General features: G+C 35.7%; 4 protein-coding genes across 8 annotated transcripts; 2 read left to right on the top strand and 2 right to left on the bottom strand.

Annotated features, from left to right (window-relative positions):
* Nucleotides 1-591: 591 nt before the first annotated feature.
* LOC111479225 (protein RDM1-like) lies at nt 592-3,360 on the bottom strand. 3 transcript variants are annotated; one of them, XM_023123781.1, is made up of 5 exons: nt 3,225-3,324; nt 2,341-2,585; nt 1,353-1,527; nt 854-1,229; nt 592-815 (listed from the first exon to the last, which is right to left on the bottom strand). In XM_023123781.1, exons 3-4 carry the CDS (start codon nt 1,507-1,509, stop codon nt 862-864), a joined length of 525 nt encoding a protein of 174 aa, XP_022979549.1. In that variant the 5' UTR covers nt 1,510-1,527; nt 2,341-2,585; nt 3,225-3,324; the 3' UTR covers nt 592-815; nt 854-861. The 3 variants fall into 3 exon arrangements, with proteins under 3 accessions (XP_022979549.1, XP_022979548.1, XP_022979547.1); XM_023123780.1 differs by having other exon boundaries at nt 592-1,229; nt 2,341-2,558; nt 3,225-3,360; XM_023123779.1 differs by having other exon boundaries at nt 592-1,229.
* On the top strand, nt 3,349-5,201 carry LOC111479224 (pentatricopeptide repeat-containing protein At3g22670, mitochondrial). The gene has a single exon (XM_023123777.1). The coding sequence runs from the start codon at nt 3,419-3,421 to the stop codon at nt 5,051-5,053; it is 1,635 nt and encodes a 544-aa protein (XP_022979545.1). The 5' UTR covers nt 3,349-3,418; the 3' UTR covers nt 5,054-5,201.
* Nucleotides 5,202-5,300: 99 nt separating this feature from the next.
* LOC111479223 (ATP-dependent RNA helicase SUV3, mitochondrial) lies at nt 5,301-12,986 on the bottom strand. 2 transcript variants are annotated; one of them, XM_023123775.1, is made up of 16 exons: nt 12,621-12,985; nt 11,675-11,783; nt 10,975-11,096; nt 10,656-10,846; nt 9,926-10,066; nt 9,546-9,668; nt 9,233-9,310; nt 8,819-8,987; nt 7,736-7,848; nt 7,539-7,619; nt 6,986-7,051; nt 6,815-6,879; nt 6,587-6,632; nt 6,384-6,500; nt 5,831-5,922; nt 5,301-5,743 (listed from the first exon to the last, which is right to left on the bottom strand). In XM_023123775.1, exons 1-16 carry the CDS (start codon nt 12,685-12,687, stop codon nt 5,629-5,631), a joined length of 1,695 nt encoding a protein of 564 aa, XP_022979543.1. In that variant the 5' UTR covers nt 12,688-12,985; the 3' UTR covers nt 5,301-5,628. The 2 variants fall into 2 exon arrangements, with proteins under 2 accessions (XP_022979543.1, XP_022979544.1); XM_023123776.1 differs by lacking the exons at nt 5,301-5,743; nt 5,831-5,922 and having other exon boundaries at nt 6,598-6,632; nt 12,621-12,986.
* A 7,537-nt stretch (nt 12,987-20,523) lies between these two features.
* Nucleotides 20,524-24,537, top strand: LOC111479597 (type IV inositol polyphosphate 5-phosphatase 7-like). Of its 2 annotated transcripts, XM_023124341.1 has the most exons (13): nt 20,524-21,088; nt 21,200-21,287; nt 21,361-21,432; nt 21,534-21,618; nt 21,699-21,803; nt 21,886-22,642; nt 22,732-22,928; nt 23,008-23,116; nt 23,220-23,368; nt 23,482-23,769; nt 23,996-24,057; nt 24,183-24,279; nt 24,357-24,537. In XM_023124341.1, exons 1-10 carry the CDS (start codon nt 21,059-21,061, stop codon nt 23,702-23,704), a joined length of 1,815 nt encoding a protein of 604 aa, XP_022980109.1. In that variant the 5' UTR covers nt 20,524-21,058; the 3' UTR covers nt 23,705-23,769; nt 23,996-24,057; nt 24,183-24,279; nt 24,357-24,537. The 2 variants fall into 2 exon arrangements, with proteins under 2 accessions (XP_022980109.1, XP_022980107.1); XM_023124339.1 differs by having other exon boundaries at nt 23,482-24,057.
* Nucleotides 24,538-25,941: the final 1,404 nt, after the last annotated feature.

Raw genomic sequence — 25,941 nt, 5'->3', positions numbered from 1 at the left:
TCCGAGTAGATCTTCGACCGGATAGAGTTTTCATTGTTTTCGACAATTTTGCGTGCCATGATGCAATCTGAGAGTATGTCAAATTTCCCTTGTGTCATGAGACTCATTACTTATTGGTTATATTAAGAACAGAGATTTGGAGCAAGCTACGAAGATGTTTAATGAGATGCTTGAAAAGGATCAACACAACACATTGGTACCAGCAATGACACTAGACTCTGAAAGGAGTGTACATCGTGGGATCTCACATCGATTAGAGAGGAGAACGATATGGACAATAGTGTATGTTTGAGAAAGTAATTAAACTTGTCCAAGAGATATATGCCTATATTGTAAGGAACATCTACTGTGATATGTTACTCGAGACAGCATTAGTGGATATGTTTGCTAGGCGTAGTGACCCTCATAGCATGATGAAAGTGTTCGCATGGACAACAGCAATGGGAATGGCAAACCAGCTATAGAATTTTACAATGAGATGCTAAGGCAAGAGTTGAAACCATATCAAACAGTTTTTGTAAACATATTAACAGCTTGCAGCCATGGTGGTTCTGTGAAACAAGGGCAGCACATACAGGAGGAGTCAGTCAATGAATCATCTAAGAATCTCCCCAAAGATAGTTCATTATGGTTGCATGGTTGATCTATTAAGCCGTGGAGGTAAGTTTGAAGAAGCTCTATAGTATTACAAAGAGCATACTACGAAACCCAATGGGATTATATAAAAAACCTACACATTAAAGTGCAATGTGACTGAAGAACTATGCTGTTTCTATTACAATCCACATTGTCATCAACATGTTAGCCTTCTAGAATATGATTTAGTATCGAAACAGACCAGAACGTAACTAAAAGCAGCTTTCAAAGTTGGGGGAAAATGGAGTCAACATAAGCTTCGTGCATCGGGTCTGATAACCACAGTTTAGCAACATGATGATGCGACGAGGTGCGCCTATGAATCTCTTCAACCAGCCATACAGTTGCTTCAGCTTTACTAGGATGAATTACGGTATCCAATGGCTTATATTCATCCACACTACCGAACCTTAATTGATCCCACTGTTTGAGTAGAATGTTAGTCAAGTAATGCAAAGGCTGACCATAAAGCTGCTTTATAGATTTGCCTAAACCCATCCATGTTGTAAATGGTATTACAGAACCACGCTGTGCTGGGATCTGGATCTGTTTCATGTATTCTTGATACATTTCGGCCCTTTTAATCAACATACCTGCATCGTTAAACGACATTTCAAAGACCCTCTTTTTAAAGCTTATGAACATGAAAATTTATATATACAGCAGCATTGATCATTAAACACTATGAATTGATCTTATGCAATGCGTCAAATTACCTTCAGCTGTCATTTCTTTGGCAGGAATTTTGAAATCGTCTAGGGAAGGCTTGAACTCGAATCCATCATTTTGTACTCCTGTTTCTGAATCAGAGGAAGAGGATTCACCTGATGATATAACATCTACTTGTTCATTCCACGGCATTGGCCTCTTCATTTTGTAAATTATGCAATTCTGGACAAGAAGTGATCATGGGTCAGTTATGATGCCGATTACAATACAGATTATCAAATACCAGCACGTTTAAAGATTCATGTGAGTATACGAAGAGTTAGAAATATGAGATGACAACCACAATAAATAGATCCACCAGATACAAAAGATTACTATTGAGATGGAAAAAAGAGTACTAGAGCTTTTAGTTACCATAAAACAAAATGTACTTCAAACTTTCAATCTCATGTTAATAACAAAACTTAATCAGAGACATAGAACAAATGAACCAATTCAATTCTGGTTCTGGGTTCAACGCAGAAACAAATTCACCCTATCAGGCCATCACAATCTTACTAATAGACATCTCCATTCTCAAAAACCACCTCGCACATGCAACTTATGGAGCAATGCACTCAGTTTCCGCCAGGGATCACGCTCAGATTATAAGCAGTGCACTTAATAACCATCGCTATCTAGGGCAATTTCTAAGAACTTGCATCAAACGATGAATGTTCATTCCTCTAAGCAACATTCTGGAAGACCCCACCAACCGAGTGATAGAAAATTACGATCGACTTCTCAAACAAACAAATAAACAATAAATTTTCATACAAATGCACCGAAAATCCCATCGGACCTGTAAAATGAAAACATTTCAAAGCAGAGTAAAAATAAGTGGAAATTAAAGATTACGAGAGTCGACGAGTAGAAATCTGAAACGGAAGAACAAGGATAGAGATTATCGGACAAGAAGCACAAAACCAAGTGAATTTATTACATATGAACAGAGATGGTAATGGATCGACAACAAGCGAGAGTGATGGTGAGTACCTTCGTAATTCGAAAAAAGAGAGAGAGCGTCCGATCGTAGAGATGAAGCTCCTCTCCGATATGGATTTTGAGACGGATAATCAGTATAGCTCAGTAATTCAACAACCTCGAATTTGAGAGACCAGTTTTGGGTTCGCGGCGTTTTGCTTTTGCGCGAGGGGAGATCGGAGACGTTCCACATTTGTTCAAAAGGCCGGTTCAACCACCGGTTCATAGAGCTTTAGCCCACAAAGTTACACCCCTTGCTTTACAATTCATTCAATGTATAAAGAAAATATTTTTTAAAAGTTTATGAAAAGGGTAAAAATGGTAACACATTTAAATTTTGAGGTGAAGACGGTAATTTCCTGTTAAAAAAAATATAGAGAAATTGTAGCAAGTAGCAAAAAAAAGATTATAATTTAATTTAGTTTCTAAATTTTAGGAATTTTACAAGTACCAATAAATCTTTAAAATGGAAACTGAGTTTCTAATATATTCAATATTTTTTGAATTAACAATTTTATTTAATTTAAATTTAAATTTTGTGTACAATAATACCCCTAAACTTTTGGAGTACACAAGAACCGCAAGAATTTTTAACTATCAAACGAATTAAAAACGTATTAAACACAAATTTATAGATATATTAGACACTAAATAAAATATTCTAGAATTTATTAATTTTTTTTTTATAAATATTAGAGCATATTTATAACACACTAAAAAAAATTAGAATCTAAATTTGTAATTTAAAAAATGATTTTAAAAATCACCTTTTTAATTATATTCATTTGTAGAGCAGTCTGCTTAGATATATTACCGTTTTAAAACCCAACCCCAAACCCTAAATGGATAATGCTTGTAATTTATTTATTTATTTAATGGAAAAAAAAAGAGTTTACCTCGGATCGAACCGAACCGGTACGGAGTTGAGTTTTACTAATTGTGGGATGTCTCCATTTCGCCGCCGAACCTGTTGAGATGGGCGGAACTCAATCGAACACCTCTCTAAATTTTCATGGCTAGATCATCTCGCCTCTCCTGAGCATATATACATACCTATAATCTGTTCTTGAATGAGCAAAAGTTGTTCGAAATGGCATCACAGTTACAAACTCGCATCATTTTTTCCTTGCGGAACTCGATTCGTACCTGTTACTCGGCCAATCCTTTCTGCACCATTAGCGGATCGACCCAGGACTCCGAGTCCCCCGAACTTCCGGACTGGGTAAAGTTCTTCGATACTGGAAGCTCTTCTCGTTCAGATTCTGAGGACGACGTCTTCGTTATTCCTCCATTGGCGCATTGGGTCGAATCCCAAAGGCTCGAAGACCACAGTAAAGTTGGCAAGAAGAAACTCGGCGAGGCGAACGATAATGAAATCGACAAAATAAGTATGATGCTAAAGAATCGATACCCATCACCGGAAAATGTTGCAGAAACTTTGAATGGAAGAGCTTACCGGGTATCGAACACTTTGGTTGCACAGCTGCTGAAGAGATTTGGGAATGATTGGATCCCGGCTTATGGTGTTTTCAAGTGGGCAAAAGACCAAACACCTTATCGGCATTCACCTGAATCATACAACTCCATGGTTGACATCTTGGGGAGGGCAAAAAAGTTTAGACTTATGTGGGAGTTAGTGGATGAGATGAGTCATTTAGCTGCGTATGTGAGTCTGGAGACGATGAGTAAGGTTATTAGGAGGCTTGCGAGGGCTGGTAGGTATCAGGAGGCAATTGAGGCATTCCAGAGGATAGAGGAATACGGCGTTAGTAAAGACACAGCAGCCATGAATGTGTTGATGGATGCATTAGTCAAGGAGGGCAGTGTGGAAGATGCCCACAATGTGTTTGAAGAATTGAAGGGTTCAATACCTTTCAATTTGACGTCTTTCAATGTTCTAATACATGGGTACTGCAAAGCTAGGAAGCTAGATGAAGCATGGAAGATCATGGAAGAAGTTGAGAGACAGGGACTTGAACCTGATGTGATTTCCTACACTGCTTTCATTGAAGCTCATTGCCGCGACAAGGACTTCCGAAAGGTGGATAAGATTCTGGTGCTAATGGAACAAAAAGGGTGCAGGCCTAATGCAGTAACTTTCACCATTATAATGCAAACTTTAGGGAAGGCAAAACAGATAAATGAAGCTCTAAAGATATATGAGAAGATGAAGAAAGAGGGTTGTGTGCCTGATAGTTCATTCTACAGCTCCCTGATATTTATTCTTGGTAAAGCTGGTAGGCTCAAAGATGTTAAGGAGATAGTAGAGGACATGACAAACCAGGGGGTTAATCCAGACGTGTTGACATATAACACAATGATATCTTGTGCCTGTGCGCATTCGCAGGAAGAGACGGCTCTAAGATTGCTACGGAAAATGGAGGAGGATTCGTGCAAGCCAGACCTCAAGACTTACCACCCTTTATTGAAGATGTTCTGTAAAAAGAAGAGAATGAAGGTGCTGAAGTTTCTGTTAGATCATATGTTCAAGAATGATGTAAGTATTGAAGCTGGGACTTACTCGATTCTGGTGCGTGGGATGTGTGACACCGGAAAAATCCATCTTGCTTGCTCGTTCTTCGGGGAAATGGTGTCGAAGGGGATGGTTCCAAAAGACTCCACATTCAAGATGTTGAAGGAAGAACTTGAGAGGAAAGGTATGTCAGAAGAAACGAAAATCATTGAGAAGTTGATGCTCTGTGCAACAGAGCAAGATACGAGTTAAAGAATAAGATTCATAATAGAGCAACTAGCTGCCTGGACTACATGTTTGTTCAAGCAATCTTCTCAAAATAGGGTCTCCTACAAGAATGTATCCATTTACAGTTCTGCTAGAGAAAGGACCAATGCAAACAAACATTTCTATGTTCAACATGATTGCAAAAACACACATTTAAATACAAACATTTCTACTCAATAACATGAATATAACATACAATCATATAGTATAAAAATGAAATCATAACTATATAAGATTGTGAATAGCTTCTAAATTACACCCACGTATTTCCTTAGAAAAAAAAAATGAAATATTGTTTGGAAGGCGTATACAAAAATCATTTTGTTTGTATCCGCAATGTAAAATAAAAGGTAAACAGATTCACTCACGTATCTAGATTTACCAGAAGGATTCATACGGTAACTATATAAGATAACCTACGTCTAATTGGAAGGGTCAAAATGTAGAAAGAAACAACCTTTTTGCTTGGTGAGGCTCTGTTCTATATAAATACATTAGCGTGATAAAGAAAACGTTCGATAGTTCTCAGCTTTTCGAGCTACTGTTATGGAATTAGTGTCTCAGAGACGTCGTTTAACACCAGAGGATAGGAGAGACCTTGAGTGGATATTCGACTTCAATTGCCTTGTTCTTGGTCTTTGCCATCCTAGTCTTCCCAAAAACTCCTCAATCAACCTTCATACCAATGTGCAGAAATTAGAAATCACGCAATGATGAGACAGGATAACACTAAATGTTACCGGAGGACTAGGGGTGTCATACATGCTGCAGACTGACTTCTGTGAAACTGCCAGTTCGCGATCCGGGAATGATTCCTCCAGTCGGAAACTCAACCAAACATAGAGATCCAACACCTTCAAATACAATAGCAACAGATATATAAACACAGCATTTGGAGGCAGACTACATTTTAGATAACATTCCACCCACCATGGACTTGAATGTAATGAAATAGGAACCAATAAAACTAAAAGCAAATAAGCAAGTTAATTAACTTCGGCCACCCTTTTGCAACTAAGAATGCTTGTCAATCAAACATGGAAAAGCTGGAGTGGAAGCAAGCTATACCATTATTATATGATTATGAAAATTTATGCCTCTATTTTATTTGTATGCTTGCTTACTTTTTGGGATGCCTAAGCATTTATAGCATTATTGTTTCTAAACTAACTTATTTGTGTAATAGAGTGGTTTCAACGTCTAGACTAGGTTAATCTAAACAATTTTTTAGCCATTCAATAAGTTCAAGTTCCAAATCTCATCAATATTCCAGAATCTTGAGATAAAGAGAGAGAGCTTAGAATTATATTTTCACCTTGTGAACGGATTCCAGCTCCTTCAGTGCAGCTTGTGTTTCTGGCACTTGAAGCGTTCCTGCTGTGAATATTTCTCGTAGCCGAACGATGCCTTTATTTGCATATTTTGTAGCAAACTGTTTCATTGTGCATAATGCATGCAATCATATAAGTTGTCAATTTATCAAAATAAAATATAACAGTATCCACGGATTAATTAGACCTGTGTAAGACCTTGGGATGTAATTTCATCAGCCATGTCCACAGGGCTGCATTAAAAATGGGGCACCAACTGATATTAGTATAAACGAGTTTGCAAGGAACTCCAAAAAAAAAAAAAAGGTTTCTGATGATAGATTAAAACTAGTATACTGTGTCAAATTGAAATCTTCATCAGTGAAAAGCTCAGAAATCTACAAATGACTGATAACAAGATGCACTTTTCTTTTACCTTATACAGAAAAGGTACTTATCATGCAAACTGAGAGGCATCTCATCAAGGACGGCAGCAACTTTCTGATTCCAAGACATTACATGAATATTAAGAGGCATTATGAAGAGAGTAAAATAGTTGAACAAAACTCCTGCTTTCAACAAGACATCATCCAGTAGACGAACATACCAGCATTTCTTCACAGTCAGCAATGAAATAATTTTCAGATAATTTAGCATTCTCAACAAAGTGCTCCTGCATAAAATATTAAAATTATGAAACGATATTAGTCATAAATCTATATTATACAATATAAAATGAGCGATGAGAAGAGGAACTCTCTCTACCCATTGTGACCCTCCTGGACTAGTATCATGAATGGAGAAAAACCATAATCTTTCAACATGCTCTGCTCTTGTAACAGATGCATATCGAACAAATCAAATACTTGCAACTACCGTTATTTAATTAAATGTTGCAATACAAATAACTAACAAAACTACTACCGTTATTTAATTAAATGTTGCAATACAAATAACTAACAAAACTATGTTAAAAACTGCCAGGAATCTGATCAGACTATGTCCTATTGGAACCACTTTATAATGTCTCTTATCTCATGGATGCATGAGGTACATAGGTATCAATGATCAAATACTAGGTACCCATGATTAATTACTAGACAGAACGATTAATATAAATATATCAACAATTAGCAGAAGAACGTCAAGCAGCAATCTACCAGTATCTGCCGCAGGCCATTTTCTGGGTGTAGACGGGAATATAAATACATGAGTTCAAAAGTTGGAAATAGCCCAGCTCTCTGCATCAGTGAGTTTTCAAAACAAGATAATAAAAAATGTTAACCAGATGATTTAAAAGAATTACATCAAGCCAACAAACCAATTTTGGATAATTTATTACTATATAAAAGATCACCTCTATAGTGGGAGAAGCGGACTTCAACGATGAATGAAGCAAGGGCAAATCATCTCCATTTATACAAGTTACTTCACCAATGGGAAATTTGGATCCGTACCTGCCAGCTCTACCTAAATAAAAAACAAGAAATAAACCCCAATTTCTGAATAATACAGCAGGTATGTGGAATTATGGAACAGTTGGTTATTGATGTTTGCAAAATTTGATGAAAGTATTACGATAGAAAATAGCATATCAAAATGATACATGCATCCAACAACAAAAGATGGGCCTATCTTTATGACTCCAAAATTGTTCAGACTCTGAACTTATACAGTAGTCAACATCTTCCATTTGCAAAGATGGAGACAATAAGGTTTATTCCAATTCATCCGGAGTGAAGATCATTGAGACCAACCGTGATAAGCATGGAGAGATATTAAGACCTCATCAAGGAAAGAGACTGGCTAACTACTTCAAAGGAAAAACTATATGGTGTATTAGAACTTTGAATAGGGCAAGAAGTTAGAACTTGGTCGAGCAAATCTGAAAGAAATACATTAATAACCAGTAAGGAGATATTATCAATTGAAGCAATCGTATTAAATAGTTTGTAAATAAAGCTGAGGAACTAAAGTGCCTTAGTCGGTATTAATGTGCTTCAAGTATTCAAACTCAATTATGACGTTACTTGAATGAGATCTGTTCAATAGGTCATAAAACAGTATCCTTGAGTTCTTAGTATTCAAGCTCAATTACATGCCCTTAGCAGACACACCTTACAGTTTCTGACTCTTGAAATCATCATAAGTTTCGTAGAACGATTCATGTTCTACGAATGCAGGAATTGGAAGTCTCACAGAGCAGATAAGAATTGAAATATCCATGAACCTTACAATCCACTGATTTCTGCTATATTTTGATGATAGACTGATAATATCCATAGACACGTCCAGGTTTCTTATCAAAAAAAGAAAAGGAAAGAGCGTCCATAGACAATCACTAACCCCCATAGCAAGTCCCAGCATTTGCCCCCCAAATTTTCAATCAAATTCTAAAGAACATTTCCTCATATTCATAAATTAATGCCAGTTTGATTACCTGCAATCTGTTTGATCTCTGGTACAGTGAGCTCCCGCATCTCAAAACCATCAAATTTCTCCATAGTTGAAAATATGATCCTCGAGATGTTCAAATTAAGACCCATTCCAATGGCATCGCTAGCCACCAGCACATCAAACTCACTGGCTGTATCATTGAACATCGTTGCCTGCAGTTCTAATTAGCATCATAACTCAGAAAATTCAGGGTTGCCAATATAATCAACCACTAAAGTTGTACATGGAGCAAAGTAGTTAATTGCAGAAAACTTTTAAGAGAGAAAGCATGCAAAGGACAAAAGAAAATTAGTCACTATTTAAGAATATCAATAATGAAACACCTATACAAAATTGGAAAGCGGAGTTATAACCAAGCCAAGTTAAAAGTTTTATCAAATCAGGCAGATTCTAATACCTGCCTCGTTCGAGTTTCTGGTGGTAGTGAACCATAAACTACAGAGCAAAGATGTCCACCCTCGCTTTCAATTTTTCTCTAGAATGAAAAGGAACAAAAAAGTTAAGAGTTTAAAAATTACACCAAAGTTGTTGGAGGCAGCGAGATAGCTAGTTGTTGAACCCAATAAGCAGTAACAGTGAAAGGAGGGAGAGATGGAGATAATTGAAGTTTCAAAACTATGCGGGTAACAGTTTTGGATAAGAAATTATCAAATGAAGTTTTTGAGGCTGTGCAAATAATAAGCATTAGATAAGATAATAAAGAGACTGACCTTATAAGCATATATTTTACGACGTGAAAAGGTGACAATGCAATCACCCTTCCTAATATTAGAATACGGTCCAAGTGGAACTTTCATTGGAATCAGAGGTGAAAGTCTCTCATAGTATTGCACCTAAAGCAACGAAAATGCTAGAAAACTTTAAAAACAAAAATATGAATATGAAGTAAAAGATAATTATCAACTTGAAGCCTTGAACTGCTAAAATGGATGGAAAGACCACCAGATATCAATAATAGCATATATCTTTCAAACTCATACGATGGTTTAATAGATATAACTGTCAACTTTGTGGCATGACATTGTAAACACTGCAGAAGAACACCTATAATTTTTCACATGAGAAGAGTAACATGCATAACTTTCATTACCTCAATGTCATCACCGGTTACTTTAAGAATTTCCTGAATAAGGGGTACAACAGCCGCATCTCCACAAAGATGAAGCTCATCAGCACAAATTCCAAGTAGTGCACGTGTAAATGAATAACCTCTTGTCTTACATCCCAACATCTGAAGTCAGAAGACCCATAACAAATGAACTAAGTTTAAAACTACAATATTTTATTTCAACCAAGAGTTTAGAAGTTAGAGACCCAGTTGTCCTCAACCACTCTCCTAAAGAAATCAAATTATCAATTTTGGTACCTTAAAACACTTTTAATGACTCAAAACGTGAAAACACTTTTAATGACTCAAAACGTGAATTTAGCTTAACTCAAATATAAACGTATATATTACAAGCGTTCATTCAGTCTTCTTTTAGGTACAAACAAAGAAAATCTTTATTTTGTGCTTGAGTCGTGGTGAAGCTTCAAAAAATAAAACCTAATGTTATCAGAGCATGGTTCTTTTCTCTTTTTATTATTATTATTTTTATTTTTTTTATTTTTTAGTTTTACTAATGCAAAATTGCATTCCAACCGCCCCAGCTATATTTAATTCAATTACTAAATATCTATAGTTACTTTAATTACTAAATATAAATAGCTACAATTTTCAGCACCAATAATTACTACAGGACAGAACTTTCTTAACTGAGGTATCATCAAGTTTCTCAATGGTGATTCAAATTCCTAGGAGGGAACTATGGTGAACATGCCTGAATTTCATCGATAACAGCACAACTGTAGTTGGAGGTTACATCAGCCATCTCAACAGTAACAGCCTTATGTTTTGCACCATCGACTTCCTCTCTTTCTTGTCCTGTGATCAGATCACAAGGGATTTTAGCCTTATTCAACCGCTTTGAGACTTCCCAGGCCAACAATCTCAGGGGACCACAATATAAGCCTGCATAAGAAGACAAAAGTAGGGGTTCAAAATATATCCATGAACATGATTTAGTCTCTCCATGATAATATTGAATCAAGAGAACAAGAAACTACAAAAGTGAATTCATTATATTGATTGACATGTACCAGAATCACTTGATTCAAGCCTCTTCAATGCATTGTGAGTTTTGCCACTATTTGTTGGACCCATGTGCAGAAAAATTTTGCGGTGTTTCCTTCGTGCATTTGGATACCATGAATGGGGGCGTCTAGGAGTACAAAGAACCCGATTAAGGATTAATAAATAGAGGAATGAATGTAGCTCTTGCAAATGGCTTACAAGAATTATAGATGGGTGTGCAGAAGTAAAATCATTGGTCACATAAAGATAAAAACAGTTAGAACTCCAACACAAACAAACAATAGGGAAAATAAGGCACTTCTCGATCTTCCCTCTTAAGTAGGTATTTAAAAAATAACGTGAATTTTGGACTGAATAATTATATGGAGATTTTACCACATTGTAGCTAATCTCCATGACTGTTTGATTCACAGTCTAAAAAGGTATCTCTGTTCCAATAGTATTATAACTATTAATTGGTAAAAGTAACAGGTTGATAATGGAACTAGCAATCATATTGAGGCAGTCACACTAAATGTTTTGACTTCTGGTAGGGGTATCGAACTTTTAAAACCTTCTGACTAGACTCAATCCATCATAACCCCACAGTACATTATTAAGATAATTTAACGGTTGAGAATGCTGAGGAAAGCAAAACTATAATGCATACAGAAGTCAAACACTTGAATTAGAAACTTCACGCAGTTTTAAGCCTAATAGTCTTACGTCAAGTCTGTGAAGTCAAATTTATGGGTACTGCTGTAGATACTGTATAGCCTACAACAAGAAGGTCCAAACTTCAGTTGGAATTCCTGGTTCACTGCCCCCACGAAACCTGCACAAGTAGAAAACAAAAACGTCATGTAACACAAAGAGGGATTCATATTTGCCATGCTTTAGTACCCTAATGTTTTATCTTACATGCTTTAATGATTCGGTATTAACCCTATAGACCAGTTCAATAAACATGCATGGAATCATTCATACTTTCCAACAAAGCATGAGTTTACTTTTAGTTTCTCGCTAAAACAAATCCCTGTCTCAACAAAATAGATTATTTTGTTTTATGCAAAACGAGCAAAGTGGATAAAAGAAAGCCATAGCATCAATCATAACACAATTATCACATACATTATAACTTATCTAACGCCCTACTATATGCAAATACTATTTTGGAAACATTTGTTTCTCAAATTCCTTTTAAAGTTTACCAAAAAAGGTCCACATTGCAATGTCCAACTCGAAAGCCAACAAATTCATCCAATTCTAGCCACGGGATCCAGAAAAAAAAAAAAAGCATTTGCAACAATATTGCACACAAGAACCAATACAAATAAAATGGAGAAAATACTCTCTTTTTTAAAAAATAACCATGAAGAAAACATTCCTCGATGCAATTTCGCTACCCTAGTGGCAGAAGAACTCTTCAAACATCAAGAAATTAAACACAAAAACGCCATAGACATAATGCCTTTTCATAACCAGACATCCAGAATCAATTCCATCGCCAATTGGGCTGAACTATCAAGCCTTCGAATAGCTAAAAACTAAAAAAGAAACTTAACAGCAAGGACTAAATACACAGCGTGTTGACGACACAGCAAACGAAGCAGACAGATAAAGGAACACAATAAACAAGGTAAACAACAGAAACAGGCGCAGAGAATCAAACCGGGAAGAGCCGAATAACCCGCCGGAGAGAAGAGCATACGGCAGAAATACATCGACGCCATTGTCATTTAGGATTAGAAGCAAGTTGCGAGTTGCAAAGACATGGTGGCTGGAAGAACTTGAGTGTGTGTGAAAACATGGAAAACGAAGGAAAACATGTGGTCAGCTGAAAATCGCAGAGGTTTCTTCCATGGCCAATCCAATTCCGAAACTCATTCACTGAATTCTCGGAGCTTCGTAGGCCTGCCTTTCTTCCTCCTACACGCAGACTTCGGGTCCTGAAATCTTCAACCAATGACTTCTATGTTTCTATTACTCGTTTAGTAGGATGCAATTGTGGCGCCTTCCTTGTACCGCGCATAATGGGGCTCCCAATTTCACCCTCTACACCAATCTGGAGTCGGCTCGTTAGATTAATTAATTTAATATTCATTATTTTTTTAGATTTTATTAATTAATTGAATTTCTATTTTTCATGAATTTATTGTGTAAACTTAAAAAATCTATCATTAGATACAAAATTTTATTTTATATTTTACTAAAAATGAGTTTACCATCTAGAAATTATCCTCAAAAATATCAATTCGCTATAAAGATATTTTAAAATTATTCTCTATTAATCATTTTAAAATTATGCTCTTAGAAATCAATTATCATGTTTTTCTTTAAAAAAAATCTTCAAATTAATTTTTTTTTTATGAATAGTGACTTATTTGTTATCAAACATTATAATCGCAGGGGCAAAACAGTAAGACAAATAACTATATTGATTAAAGCGTATAAAAAAAATAAAATAATAATAAAATATCATGGGCTCACTCATAAACTGCCGGCCCAATTCAAACGATGACCGCAAGAATAAACAGCGGAAAGGCCCATCAATGTAACGGGCCCAATATCTCAGCCCATGACGAGATTTTTTTTCTTTTTTTTCTTTTTTTCTTTTTTTGCTAATTTTACAAAAAAAAAAATAAATGTTTTTTTTTCCTTAATTTTTACGAGAATATTATGGTACAATGATGATGCTTGGAGCAGCATGCTTGTGTGTCCGGCCTATGTTCACATGACCCGCGTGCGGGTGGAAATGCATTATTTATTTACATTAATCTTGTTATTAGTTAAATAAATATTAAACTAATTCCGTAATAATAATAATAACAGTAAAGGAATATTGTAAATTTGCACGCCCAACACAAACTCGCAGGCTTCCCAACCTAAAACATTCCTAATTTACTAATACAATTTTTTTAAAATAAATTTTTTGTTTCTAACATTTTCACAATTCCCCACGCGCCAATCGATTCACGTGTTGTTCTTCTCTCTAATTGATATGAGATCTCACAATCTGTCTCTCTTTAGAACGTCTTTATAGTTAACAAATATGGTCCTATTTGAGTTTTTTCTTTCGAATTATATGTGGTTCTTTTCCCAATTCGATATGGGATCTCACAATTCACCTTCCTCTCTCCAATTGATGTGGGATCTCACATCACCACTCCAATTGCATTAACGTCATTTAAACCAAACAAACACTCCGATTCAATGAGAGAAAACAATACCCACCAAGACTACTTCGAATTAAAAGGAGAATCAAAACTAAATTTTATTCGACCCTTAAGAGAAACCGGAAGGCACCATTTTGGGAAGAACAAAAGAAGATGAACAACTGAAATAGGCAATGTGCGTAATTGTGAATGAGACAATAGAAAGAGATAAACAATTCAAAACCACACGTCTTGTCGATAGCGAAGAAGGTGATAGCATTAATACTATGAATGCGAAGGCCTTTTCTTGGGTCAGCTCATAATATCAGCCCCACGCAACTCTCACCAATGCCTTCTCTATTCTTCTCCTTCTCTCTTATTCATTATCACACATCAATATCTCACATTTATTCACCATTTTTTTAGAACCAAATAATATCTCCAACCGTTTGATAAAGATTTTAATACAAAATTAAAAGATTTGTTATTCTATTTAGACACGGAATTCAATTTTATGTATAACAAGCTTATGAACTCCAACCATCCTCAAATAATATATATATAACGGCTCAAACCCATTGCTAACAGATATTGTCATCTTTGGAGTTTCTTCTTCGAGCTCCCCTCAAAATTTTAAAACGTATATGTATGTATATATATATATGTACGAGTGATTTTAGAGTCCCAAAACAAACCCTATATTGATAGGAGGAAAGGAAACCATTTGATTTTGAAAAAGATGAGTATAATATAAATGAATTGTCTCGATTCCTTCTTTTCAGTTCATAGGGTGGTCCAAAAATCCTAGGTTCTTATAATATATTATATATATTTTTATCATGGATCTGCATGAACTGTTCTACTAAATTATTAAACAAAACACAGATAATTATTAATTAATTATCACCAACACATGATTAAGGATTTGAATCTTTCTCAATACAATTTAGTATAAGATTTTCTTATTCATATTTTATGAACCAATTATCAATATCCACTTTCACTCTCACTCTCACGTCGTGTGTATATAATGGTAAGTGTTTCATAACCCGACATTTGAAAAGAGTTCGAAATGAAATATTTCAAGAAAATTTTCACATAGTAGAAGAATTTAGAATAGATATAAAGGACATCATTTATGATTCAATTTCAACTCCAGCAAAATTTAAATGGTCGCTCCAATTTATTTCAATTCAAAAGTTATTGTTTACAATTTAATTTCTTCACCAATAATGACAAGTACGAGACGAATATGAGTTTTAAAACATTGATGGAAAGCCCATGAAGGAAAAACCTAAAGAGTATAATATATGACTTAAGTTATTACAAATGGTATCAGAGCCCGATATCGGGCTATGTGATAACGAAGACGCTGGCTCCCAAGAAGAGTGGATAACATCTACTAATAGTAGACTTGAGCGGTAAACTTGAGCTATTACACTCAATTCTTACACGTTGGATTGAAATTGGGTGGGTTGAAAGATGAGAGGGTGAGGGACAGGGATGATCCCAAACTAGAGAACACAGCCCCAGGGATTAGAAGCATAGTCATTTTCAGTGGTACCCATCCACCATTTTTGTGGTCTTTATGGGAATATTATCTGCCCACTTCCATACAAAACCAAACACTGAAACGTTTGCATCAGTAAGAGAGGGTATAAACAAGCAGTAAATTACAAAGAAAGGGACTTGAGAGTTGAGACACAACGGGGACTTATTAGCCCCTTTTACTTTTCTCACCTCTTCTAAATCCTACAAAAATACGTGTACATTTAGTAATAAATTATAGTTTACCATATATATTATATTTGATATTTTATTATAAGGCAAATATCTAATAGTTGCCTTATTATCATAGGTATCTTTTCATTTATTACTATTTCTATATCTTGTAATTTATTTGATTATAAATAAGATAACTTTCACAGCATTTAGATGTGATTGATTAATCAAACATTCACAATACGTACGTCACAAACTCATATTACCCTATTCATTTCGATCTCTATATTTTCAAAAGTTAATTATTTTAGTATTTTTATTTTTTGAGAATTAAAATTGTCGTTTTTTTAAGTACGCAATTACAATGAATCAAAGCGATCCTATTACAGGAAGTTAGTATTTATTAAAAAATAATAATAATCATAATAAGACTTTTATTTCTCTAGTCGCAAAGCAGGAATCTTTCTGGGGGTGGGAGAAAAGAAAAAGGGGGAAGAAGAAAAGGCAGCTTGTTACTGGTGGTGGTGGAGGCGGCGGCGGTGGCGGTGGCGGTGGCCGTGATTCGCCGGTCTTTGCTGACTTGTGAATTGTCTATTTTACCCCTTCTGAGATTCACTGTCCCAGGCTTGGCTTTGGATGTGGTCTGGGAAACAAAAAGCAAAAGCGCCAATTAAATCTTCTCTCTTATTTCTCTTTTTCTTTTAATTTTTTTTTACTTTTATTTATTATTATATTTTTACGTGGCGGGATGAATATGCTGCTTTATTTTAGCGAGACTGTGTATGTTTATGAAATCTCAGCCGTTCATCAAAAGTAGTATTGGGATCTTCTGAGTCGTAAATGTATACCTAAATTCGTAATCATGCTTTCTCACATCAAGTCGATTACTTAATGGTAGGGTACGAGCAAAAATCAAACAACCATCGTCACCGTATCACTAATCACCCAACTTGAACGAGTACAATTACAAAAATGAACTGATACAACGTTTCGAACGAAAATGATATTAGATTTTAAAAAAACCTTAAAAAAATTAAATATAGATGACTTAATCACAAAAACTCTATAATTAAAATGTTTTTTTGTTTAGAACAATTTTATGTTAGGTGACATTTGAAGAATTTATGATGAACATGTGAGTGAGGAATCATTGGATACGATTGGACGTGGATGGTTAAAATTAGGATAATATCTTAAAAATTGTCCACGTGGAAATAATATAATTATTTGAGAAAAATACTTTGTGTTTGTATTTCATTCACAAAACTCATCTTTTTGACCGAATAGAATCTCATTTAATTAGGATAAGACTTTTATAATAATTCCAAAACATGCCACGTCAATAAAAGGAAAATTAAATACTATTTTTGAAATTCATAATGATTTCAATTTCATTAGATTTTTTTTTTTTTTGTGTTAAAATATAAAATGAAAAAAAAAAAAAAAAAAAAAACTAATACCGTGTCCATTAAACTTCAACTTAATTTAAATTCTAAATTTTTAAATAAATTTTATAACTATTTATCATTTTATTTTAAAATCAATTCAAAATAATTTTAATTATACAAATATTAATTTATGAAAAACAGGCTTAAATTTTAAAAATTAATTAGTCGCTAGATTAATGCTTCCTCTATTTTTAAATTGTAACTAACCATAGAAATGCATTTTTAAAAAAGTAAAATAAAAATTCATCACTAATTTCTTTGTTTGGTTTCCACTTATAAAAAATACTTTCGAAATCTTAAATAAAGTCAAAGGAAAAAATATATATATATATTTGAAACTACTTTTTCAATCTCAAAATCTTGACTACCAATTAAAAATTAATTATTTTTCCCAATTTTATTTACAATAGCCTTTATCTATTTTTTTTTTTTTTTAGAAAAATTTAAATTTTTAGTCAACTTTCAAAAAAATAAAAGTACGTTTTAAAAAATTTAATAAAGTAATAAAAAAAAATCGGAGATATTGTTAATAAACTTAATTTTCAAAACTCAAATAGTCTTATTTATTTCGAATTTCTGCTATTTAAAAAATAAATATTAATAAACAAATATAACAATAAGTCAAAAAAAAAAAAAAAAAAACATGCATTTTTATTTTTCTTCCAATAGGAAATAATTAAAAATATTTAAAAATTTAAAAATGTTGATTTTTAAAACATGACTTTTATGAGACAAACTAAATAACTAAAAGAAAAAGGGAGTGAAAGGAATCTGATGATGAGGGTTTTAGGGTTTTGCAAAAATAAGAGAAAACATATAACAAAATTCTTTTATAGATGCTTTGAATAATTGATTAAAAAGATGGGTTGGTGGGTCCCTCCATTTGAACATCTTCAACATGATCGAACCCACATAAGCCAATGCGACACATTCCAATGCACCTTCTTTGCTTTCTATTATCTATTCTCTTCCAAATTTTTGTATTCAACGTGATATGAGATCTCACAATTTAAGGACTAAATAGGAGGATATCTCCTAAAAATGGTATCAAAGTTAAGCATTGGTTGATGTACTTGCTGGTCCCTAGGAAGATTGTGAGATCTCATTTTAGTTGAAGAAAAGAACCGAGCAAGATGTGTTTTCAAAAGTGTAAGGCTAACGACGATATGTAATGAGCAAAAACTGACCAAATATATTTCAAATGGTAACCCCACTAACATTGTTCTCCTTTGGATATACACTAAAACAAACACAAAAAATGGGCCCAATTTTCTCTCTTTATATGTTTCCTTTGCATTATTATTCAATCTTCACTTTATTTTCCCTCTCTTTTTAAACGCCCACCTTCCAACATATTCTTCTATATTTCATACAAAAAGCAAAACCACCATTCTTATCTTACCACCATGGAATACATAAATCAATCGAGACTATATTTAAATGAGAGTGATTTTGAGGATAAGTCACTACCTTCCTTTGCAGTAGCTCAATCATACGAACGGAAAATGTAAGCATGTTTTACTTGTAATAATTTTATGTTGGGTAAACTAAGCATGTTAGAAGGGCTCGTTGATTTTGTTTTTTTTTTTTATAAAATATAATTTAGAGTAAAGATTTGAGACCATTTTTTATAGAAAGTTGAGATAAAAGGTTTGAGGAAGGGAACTAAAATTCAAGGGTAATGGTTATGATGAGTGAATTAAAAATACATTAAAAAAAAAAGACCCAATGAACATAATGATTATTGGACAATTAGGGGTGTTTTAATTTTAATTTTTAATTTTTTTTTTTTTGACGCCAAAAAAGCTAGAACAAATAGACAATAAACATTAAATTTTAATAATAATAATAATAATGATAATGATAATAAAACCATAGAGGTAATGAATTGGAATGTTCCGCCGTAACCTCACTATATTTTGTCCATTCAAAGAACACCTTTTTTATTTTTATTTTTTAAAAAGAAAATTTTGTTGTTATTATTATTATTATTTTATGAACCAACCAATGATGAGGAGAAGGAAAAAGCCAAATGGAACCCATCACAGTCAAAATTGAATAAAACAACGGCCAGGCTGGGACGACGGCGGTTGGGTGATTTTGACGCTCAAGGTGGCAGAGCTGCCGCGCGGTCGGCGGCCGGAATGCGCGTGGTCTCAATCTGACTCCATTTTTTCCAAGCTTAAACCTATGTCCTTAATTTAGAAAATTTATAAATTTGATTAAAATAAAAAGCAGTTGATTCAATCTAACTATTGTTTATTATTATTATTATTATTATTATTTTCTTATTTGAGTATTAGATTTTAAAATCATTTTTTTGGCCTACGAAACCAATGGAAGGTTTCGAGGACCGATTCATTTTCCTCTCCAACCAACGTGTTATCTCACAATCCGCTAACACACTAGATATCTTATAATCAACCCATTCGGTATCTTCTTATAAAAAATGTTTCGTGGGATCTCACAATCCATCTCCTTAAGGAGGTAGTGTTCTCGTTAGCACAACTTTCAGTGTCTATTCTAATATCATTTGTAACAACCAAAACTCAAGATATTGTTCATTGTAGACTTTCTTTTTCGAACTTTTTCTCAAAGTTTTGAAACACTAGGGAGAAGTTTGCACACCGTTATAAATCATGTTTCGCTACTCTCTCTAATTAATAAAGAAAGAGCATGAATTTTGGTTGAGGTTGGTGAATCATTGGAGTCTCCTCTCCCAGTCAAAATTCTAAGCTAAAAAACATGCACATTGGTCCAGAAACTGCCTTTTCTCCTACCTCTTCCAATCATTATTTGATGTGTTTTGGTATAGAGTTGAGTATTCTCCCTCTGTTCTTGTCTCTTCTAAGGCAAAGGGTATTTTTCTTGCCTCTTGTTCTTGCAGAGATTATAAACAATTGTAATACAAAGACGTAAAGTTGAAAGCTTTGATTAGTTTAAAACAAAATCTGAATCAAGCGAGAAGATGGGGGGAAAACACAAAACCCAAGGCGTTAAAGAAGGCAAAGGATTTGAGGTAATGACCCTTTTTGTGAAGTTACTGTACCTTCGCCCCCAAACATTCGTTGGGTAACAAAAGAAGAAAACAAAAAACAAAGACACAAAACAAAAAACATTTAGTACTAATATTATACACGTCGCTTTATCTTTATTGCTATCTTTAGATTGCTTTTACTTTGATGGTAGACCAAAACAGGGCAGGAGAAGAAGGGCAGAGGGGAGGGGGGTTTGTGACTGTGTCTGTGTCTGTGTCTGAGGCTGCCCCTTCTCTCCATGGCTTTGCAGACCGAAGAGGGCAGCCTTTGGTTGAGAGAAGGGTAAAAAAGAAAGCTAAAATAAAACACATTCCCGTTGCTCCATCATGAAGAGAGACCCTTAACACTGACTCACTCATTCTCTCTCTTTCTCTCTGCACTTTAGACTCTTCAAATTCGATACTTTGCTGTTTTTTACAGAGAACGAGAAGCTCTATGGGCTTTATATCTCTCTAAAACTTTCTCTCTCTGCATTGTCTTCTTCTACTTCAAGAATCTCTCCCCGTTTCTTCTTCTTTTGGGTCTCTTTTGTTCACTCAAAGGAAGGAAATTTTGGGTTTGATCTTCATAAGTGTTTGTAGAACTGGGTGTGTTTGGTTTTTGTGGGAAAACCTAAGATTTTGGCTGGAGAATCCTTGTCCATTTTGATAGGATTTTGATGGGTTTTTTGAGGATTTGAAGCGAAACCCACAGATTCTGAGTGGGGGAAAGAGTAGTAGTGGAGCTGTATGAATTAGTGCTGGAACAATGAGAGATGAGAATTCTAAGAACAGCAAGGTTCTTCTTCAATTTCTTAAAAACCCATCTGGGATTTTGTTTCAAATCTTCTTTTTGTGAAAGGAAAATGGCAATCTGATTGTTCTTTGGTGTCCCTTGTTGGTTTTGTAGCTCTCATGGTCCAAGAAAATGGTCAGAAAATGGTTCAATATTAGGTGCAAAAGCGATGATTTTCAAGCGGACGATGTTGCTTATAGAGGTAGCTCTTTGAATCTCTTGTTTCCTCAATTGCAGAAACCCAAATCTAAAGCACTCCATCCTTTGTTCTACAGGAGGTGAAATGGATTACAGAAGCAGCAGCTTCTCAGAGAGAGAACCATGCACCATCAAGAAAAGCAAGACAGGTTCATAAACACATCCCACTTCAACTCTCAGAAAATTGTTCATATAAACTTGGTTCATCTTCTTCTTCATGAAATTTATCAATCTGTTCATCAATTCACAGAGAAATTCAGCAAAAACGGCGAGCAGGGGCGGCGAGGGAAGATGAATCTTGACCATCCTCGTATTATAGATGTGCAAAACTATAGGTAAAGAATTTGTTCTTCTTTTCTTACATTTTGGTTGGTTGGTTGGTTTTGATTTGTAAATTGAGTGGCTTTGTCTTCAGCATTTTTGTTGCTACATGGAACGTGGCTGGAAGATCTCCCCCTAACAATCTAAATCTGGATGATTGGCTTCATTCTTCACCCCCTGCTGATATCTATGTTCTTGGGTAATAATTATGATAACCCTTTGCTCATCTTTTACTTGCTTTCTTCGCCTTGGAGAAGAGAATAACGTAGGTAGTTTTTCAGGTTTCAGGAGATAGTGCCATTGAATGCTGGTAATATACTGGGAGCTGAAGACAATGGCCCTGCTAAGAAATGGCAGGCTCTCATTCGAAAGACTCTTAACAATCTCCCAGGAACTAGTGGTGGTAATGCATGTTATACCCCTTCTCCAATTCCAAAGCCCATTGTGGAAATAAATGCAGATTTTGAAGGGTCTGCTAGGCAGAAGAATTCGTCGTTCTTCCATCGCCGATCATTTCAAACGACCAACAGCTGGAGAATGGACGATCCGTCGATACCACAGCCACGACTTGATCGAAGATTCAGTGTTTGTGACCGTGTTATCTTTGGTCATCGGTCAAGTGATTTTGATCCTAACTTTAGATGGGGCCATAGGCCAAGTGACTACTCAAGATCAAGTGACTATTCCAGGTCCAGTGACTTTTGCAGACCAAGTGACTACTCTAGACCAAGTGACTTTTGCAGGCCGAGTGACTACTCAAGGCCTAGCGACTGCTCACGATGGGGTTCATCGGATGATGATAATGTTCCGTGGGAGTCACCGAGCACTGTTTTGTTTTCGCCAATGTCCCATGGTGGTTCTTCATCTCAGGATGGTGGATATAGAATGCCAGGACATTCAAGATATTGCTTGGTAGCAAGCAAGCAAATGGTTGGCATATTTCTCACCATATGGGTTAAAAGTGACTTGAGGGATCATGTCCGAAACATGAAAGTTTCTTCTGTTGGTAGAGGATTGATGGGCTACCTTGGGAATAAGGTATCAATAATTAGATAACAATAGCAATTTTACCTTCCAATATCTTGAAATGTTTTGGTTAATTGTAACAAAGTACTGATCCACTGCAGGGATCAATTTCTATCAGCATGTCATTGCATCAGACAAGTTTTTGCTTCATTTGTACTCACTTAACATCAGGAGAGAAAGAAGGCGACGAGCTTCGAAGAAACTCAGACGTGATGGAGATACTTAAGAAGACGAGGTTCCCACGAGTGCACGGTGCAAGCAGTGACGAGAAATCCCCAGAAACAATCCTTGAGCATGAGTAAGATATTTTTTCATCTTCATTTGTATTTCTATTTGTATTATGTTCATTAGTCTTACCATGTTAAACTATCTCGCAGTCGAGTTATTTGGCTCGGGGATTTAAACTATCGGATCGCTCTTTCGTACCGGTCTGCCAAGGCACTCGTAGAGATGCAAAACTGGAGGGGATTGCTTGAGAAGGATCAGGTAAGACCACATAACCTGATGCTTTGGAGGTGAATTGGTTATAGTTATTTAGTGAACCAGATGGTTTCTGTTAAAAGTATGAACCAACTATTTTTGAATGCAGTTACGAATAGAACAAAGACGTGGGCGTGTCTTTGCTGGATGGAACGAAGGAAAGATTTACTTTCCTCCGACGTACAAATATTCGACTAATTCAGATCGATATGCAGGGGAGGGCAATCACCCAAAAGAGAAACGTCGTAAACCCGCTTGGTAAGTCCATCTTGATAGCCATTCTATTTAAGCTAAACTCATTGTTACATAAGCTTAACAGAGAGTATCTAACAGAGAAGCATGATGCTGATTTACATATTCTGTTTATGAAGGTGCGATCGGATATTGTGGCACGGAGAAGGCCTCCATCAGTTATCCTACGTCCGTGGAGAGTCAAGGTTCTCAGATCATAGACCGGTTTATGGAGTGTTTTGGGCCGAGGTTGAGTCAAGCCGAGGGAGATTAAAGAAAAGCATGAGTTATTCTAGTTCCAAGATTGAGGTCGAGGAGCTTCTCCCGTACGCACATGGATACACCGAGCTGAACTTTTTCTGAAAGTGAGATCATATGGCTACACAATGCAGCCATAAATAAAGTGAGGCCTGTGGAATCACTTAAAAGTAAGCTACGCCCATTTCCCCAACCTTTATAGCTAAGCCATTCTGGCCTATCTTTTTTCAGCTGACCCGAAACTTTGTATGTCGTAATCCTCGAAAATTTTCGAACAAGATTCCTCCCCGAACTAGATTAGGATTTGTTTGAGTCTCCTTTACAAAGCTTTGTTCCACTCTTCCATAATTCAACCCTCAAGAAAGCTATCTGATTTGACTGCAAATCTGGTCCCAGATGGTGGTGGAGCTCATCCTTGAAGGTCGATCGAGACGTTTCATAGCCCATAGCCCGAAAAAGTATGCTTCTCCCCCTCTGCTTTTCATTTTTCTCTTCATTCTTTCTTTGAAATACTTTTCTTGGTTCTGCTGTGGGGTCTTAGCTTCTTTGTCTCCTATTGCTTGTTCTTGTTCTCTTTTATCAGGTCCTCATTCCTTCCTTCCCAACACATTGTGCCTTTGATCATCATATCTTCTTTGCTGCATAATTCGGTCTCGTAATCGACGACACTTAGCTTTCAGGTAATGATCGTTACGCCCATTAATCAATAATTATGGCTTCTTCATGCTCTAATCATGAAAAGCTTATGCTTGTGCAGGATTGGAAAACAGTCATTGAGTAAAATTCTTTTCCTCCATTTCTTCATTCTTTCTCTGTCTAGGAATACACATTGGTTGCTAAATACAAGTGAATGATACTCATTACCATAGTGATGTAAAAGAGGTGAAAACCTCCACAAGAAAAGTTAATGAAAAAGATCATTTATTACAGTGTGTGAATCCTGAATTCCCCCTCTTCTCCTGCTGCATTTCTTTACTTTTACTGTAAAAAGTTGGCTTTGTTGATTTTCTTCTCAGGCATGCCTTCTTCTTATTATATCTCATTACAAGCCAGCCTGTGATGGGTATTCAAATGAACAAAACTAGAACATAAAGCAGGGGACAAGGTTGCAGGTTTTGGCAGTAATGGAAACCAAGATTCAGAAAGAGCTTTTGTTTTGTTGTTTAGAACTTTAAGATTGTTTCCCACTGGTTGGTTGACTGAAAGGCCAAAAACAGCCCCAAGTAATTGTAATCATGGCTAATCAATCCCTTGAGACACCATCAGGCCAATTTTAAAAGCAGAGTTGTCTGTGTTTGTCTATGGGATCCACAAAACATGGACACTGCTAAGACAACCTGCTGCTGCCATTTCTTTCTGTATTGTATTATGATTTTGTCTAAACATGCTTCAGCTTGAGCTTGTGGAGCATGGAAAAGTTTGGATATCAAAGGGTAAACTTAAACCCACATCAAGTAAGTTCTATCATCAAGGCCCTGAAAAAGGCTCAAACTTCATTGGATTCACAGAACTCAAAATAGAACTTTGTTATTTGGTTTGAAACATGATTGTTGGATTTGGATTATTTGACTGGTTTTGGTTTCAACAATGCTCGATTGAGTAGTGAATCTTTCAAACTGTGATCTCGAGTCGAATATGTGCGATCCCACATCGGTTGGAGAGGGGAGCGAAACATTCATTTTAAAATCGTGAGGCTGACGGCGTACGTAACGGGCTAAAGCGGACAATATTTGTTAGCGGGGCTTGGGCTGTTACAAATGGTATCAGAGCCGGTCAGCGGGTAGTATGCCAGCGAGAGGACGTTGGGCACCCAAGGGGTGGATTGTGAGATCCTACATCGATTAGAGAGGGAAACAAAACATTTCTTATAAGGGTGTGGAAACCTCTCTATAGAATATGTTTTAAAACTGTGAGGCCGACAATGATAAAATAGATAATATTTATTAGCCGTAGGCTTGAACTTGACACTGGAGAGAGCGTGACTAACCTTTAGCCAAGGTGGACAAGCCTAGAAGAACTTAAGGGATCAAGCACTAAATAATCCCTTAAATGAACATAACTCATAACTTTATTATTGGTTGAGATACTAAGAACTCTCTTGGCTCGGACAAAGCATGGGCGTAGGGTTGGCCAAGTTTTGCTTGGATCGATCCCAATGAGTGGACTCAACTTCAGCACTTGGGTTGTCCTTGACCTTAGCGAGGACAACTAGCCTGGGCTTGGCCTGTTGAATCTATCATTGGGCCTTAGGCTAATTGAGCCTTAGCCTTCACTACATTAAGTATATGTAACACCCACCGAGAGAGAGGTTTTCACAAAAAAAAAAAAAAAAAAAAAAAAAA

The sequence above is a fragment of the Cucurbita maxima genome, unplaced genomic scaffold, assembly GCF_002738345.1.
Source record: "Cucurbita maxima cultivar Rimu unplaced genomic scaffold, Cmax_1.0 Cma_Scf00005, whole genome shotgun sequence".
NCBI lineage: Eukaryota > Viridiplantae > Streptophyta > Magnoliopsida > Cucurbitales > Cucurbitaceae > Cucurbita > Cucurbita maxima.
The sequence above is the reverse complement of the archived record's forward strand: the minus strand, read 5'-3'. Positions and strand labels throughout refer to the sequence as shown.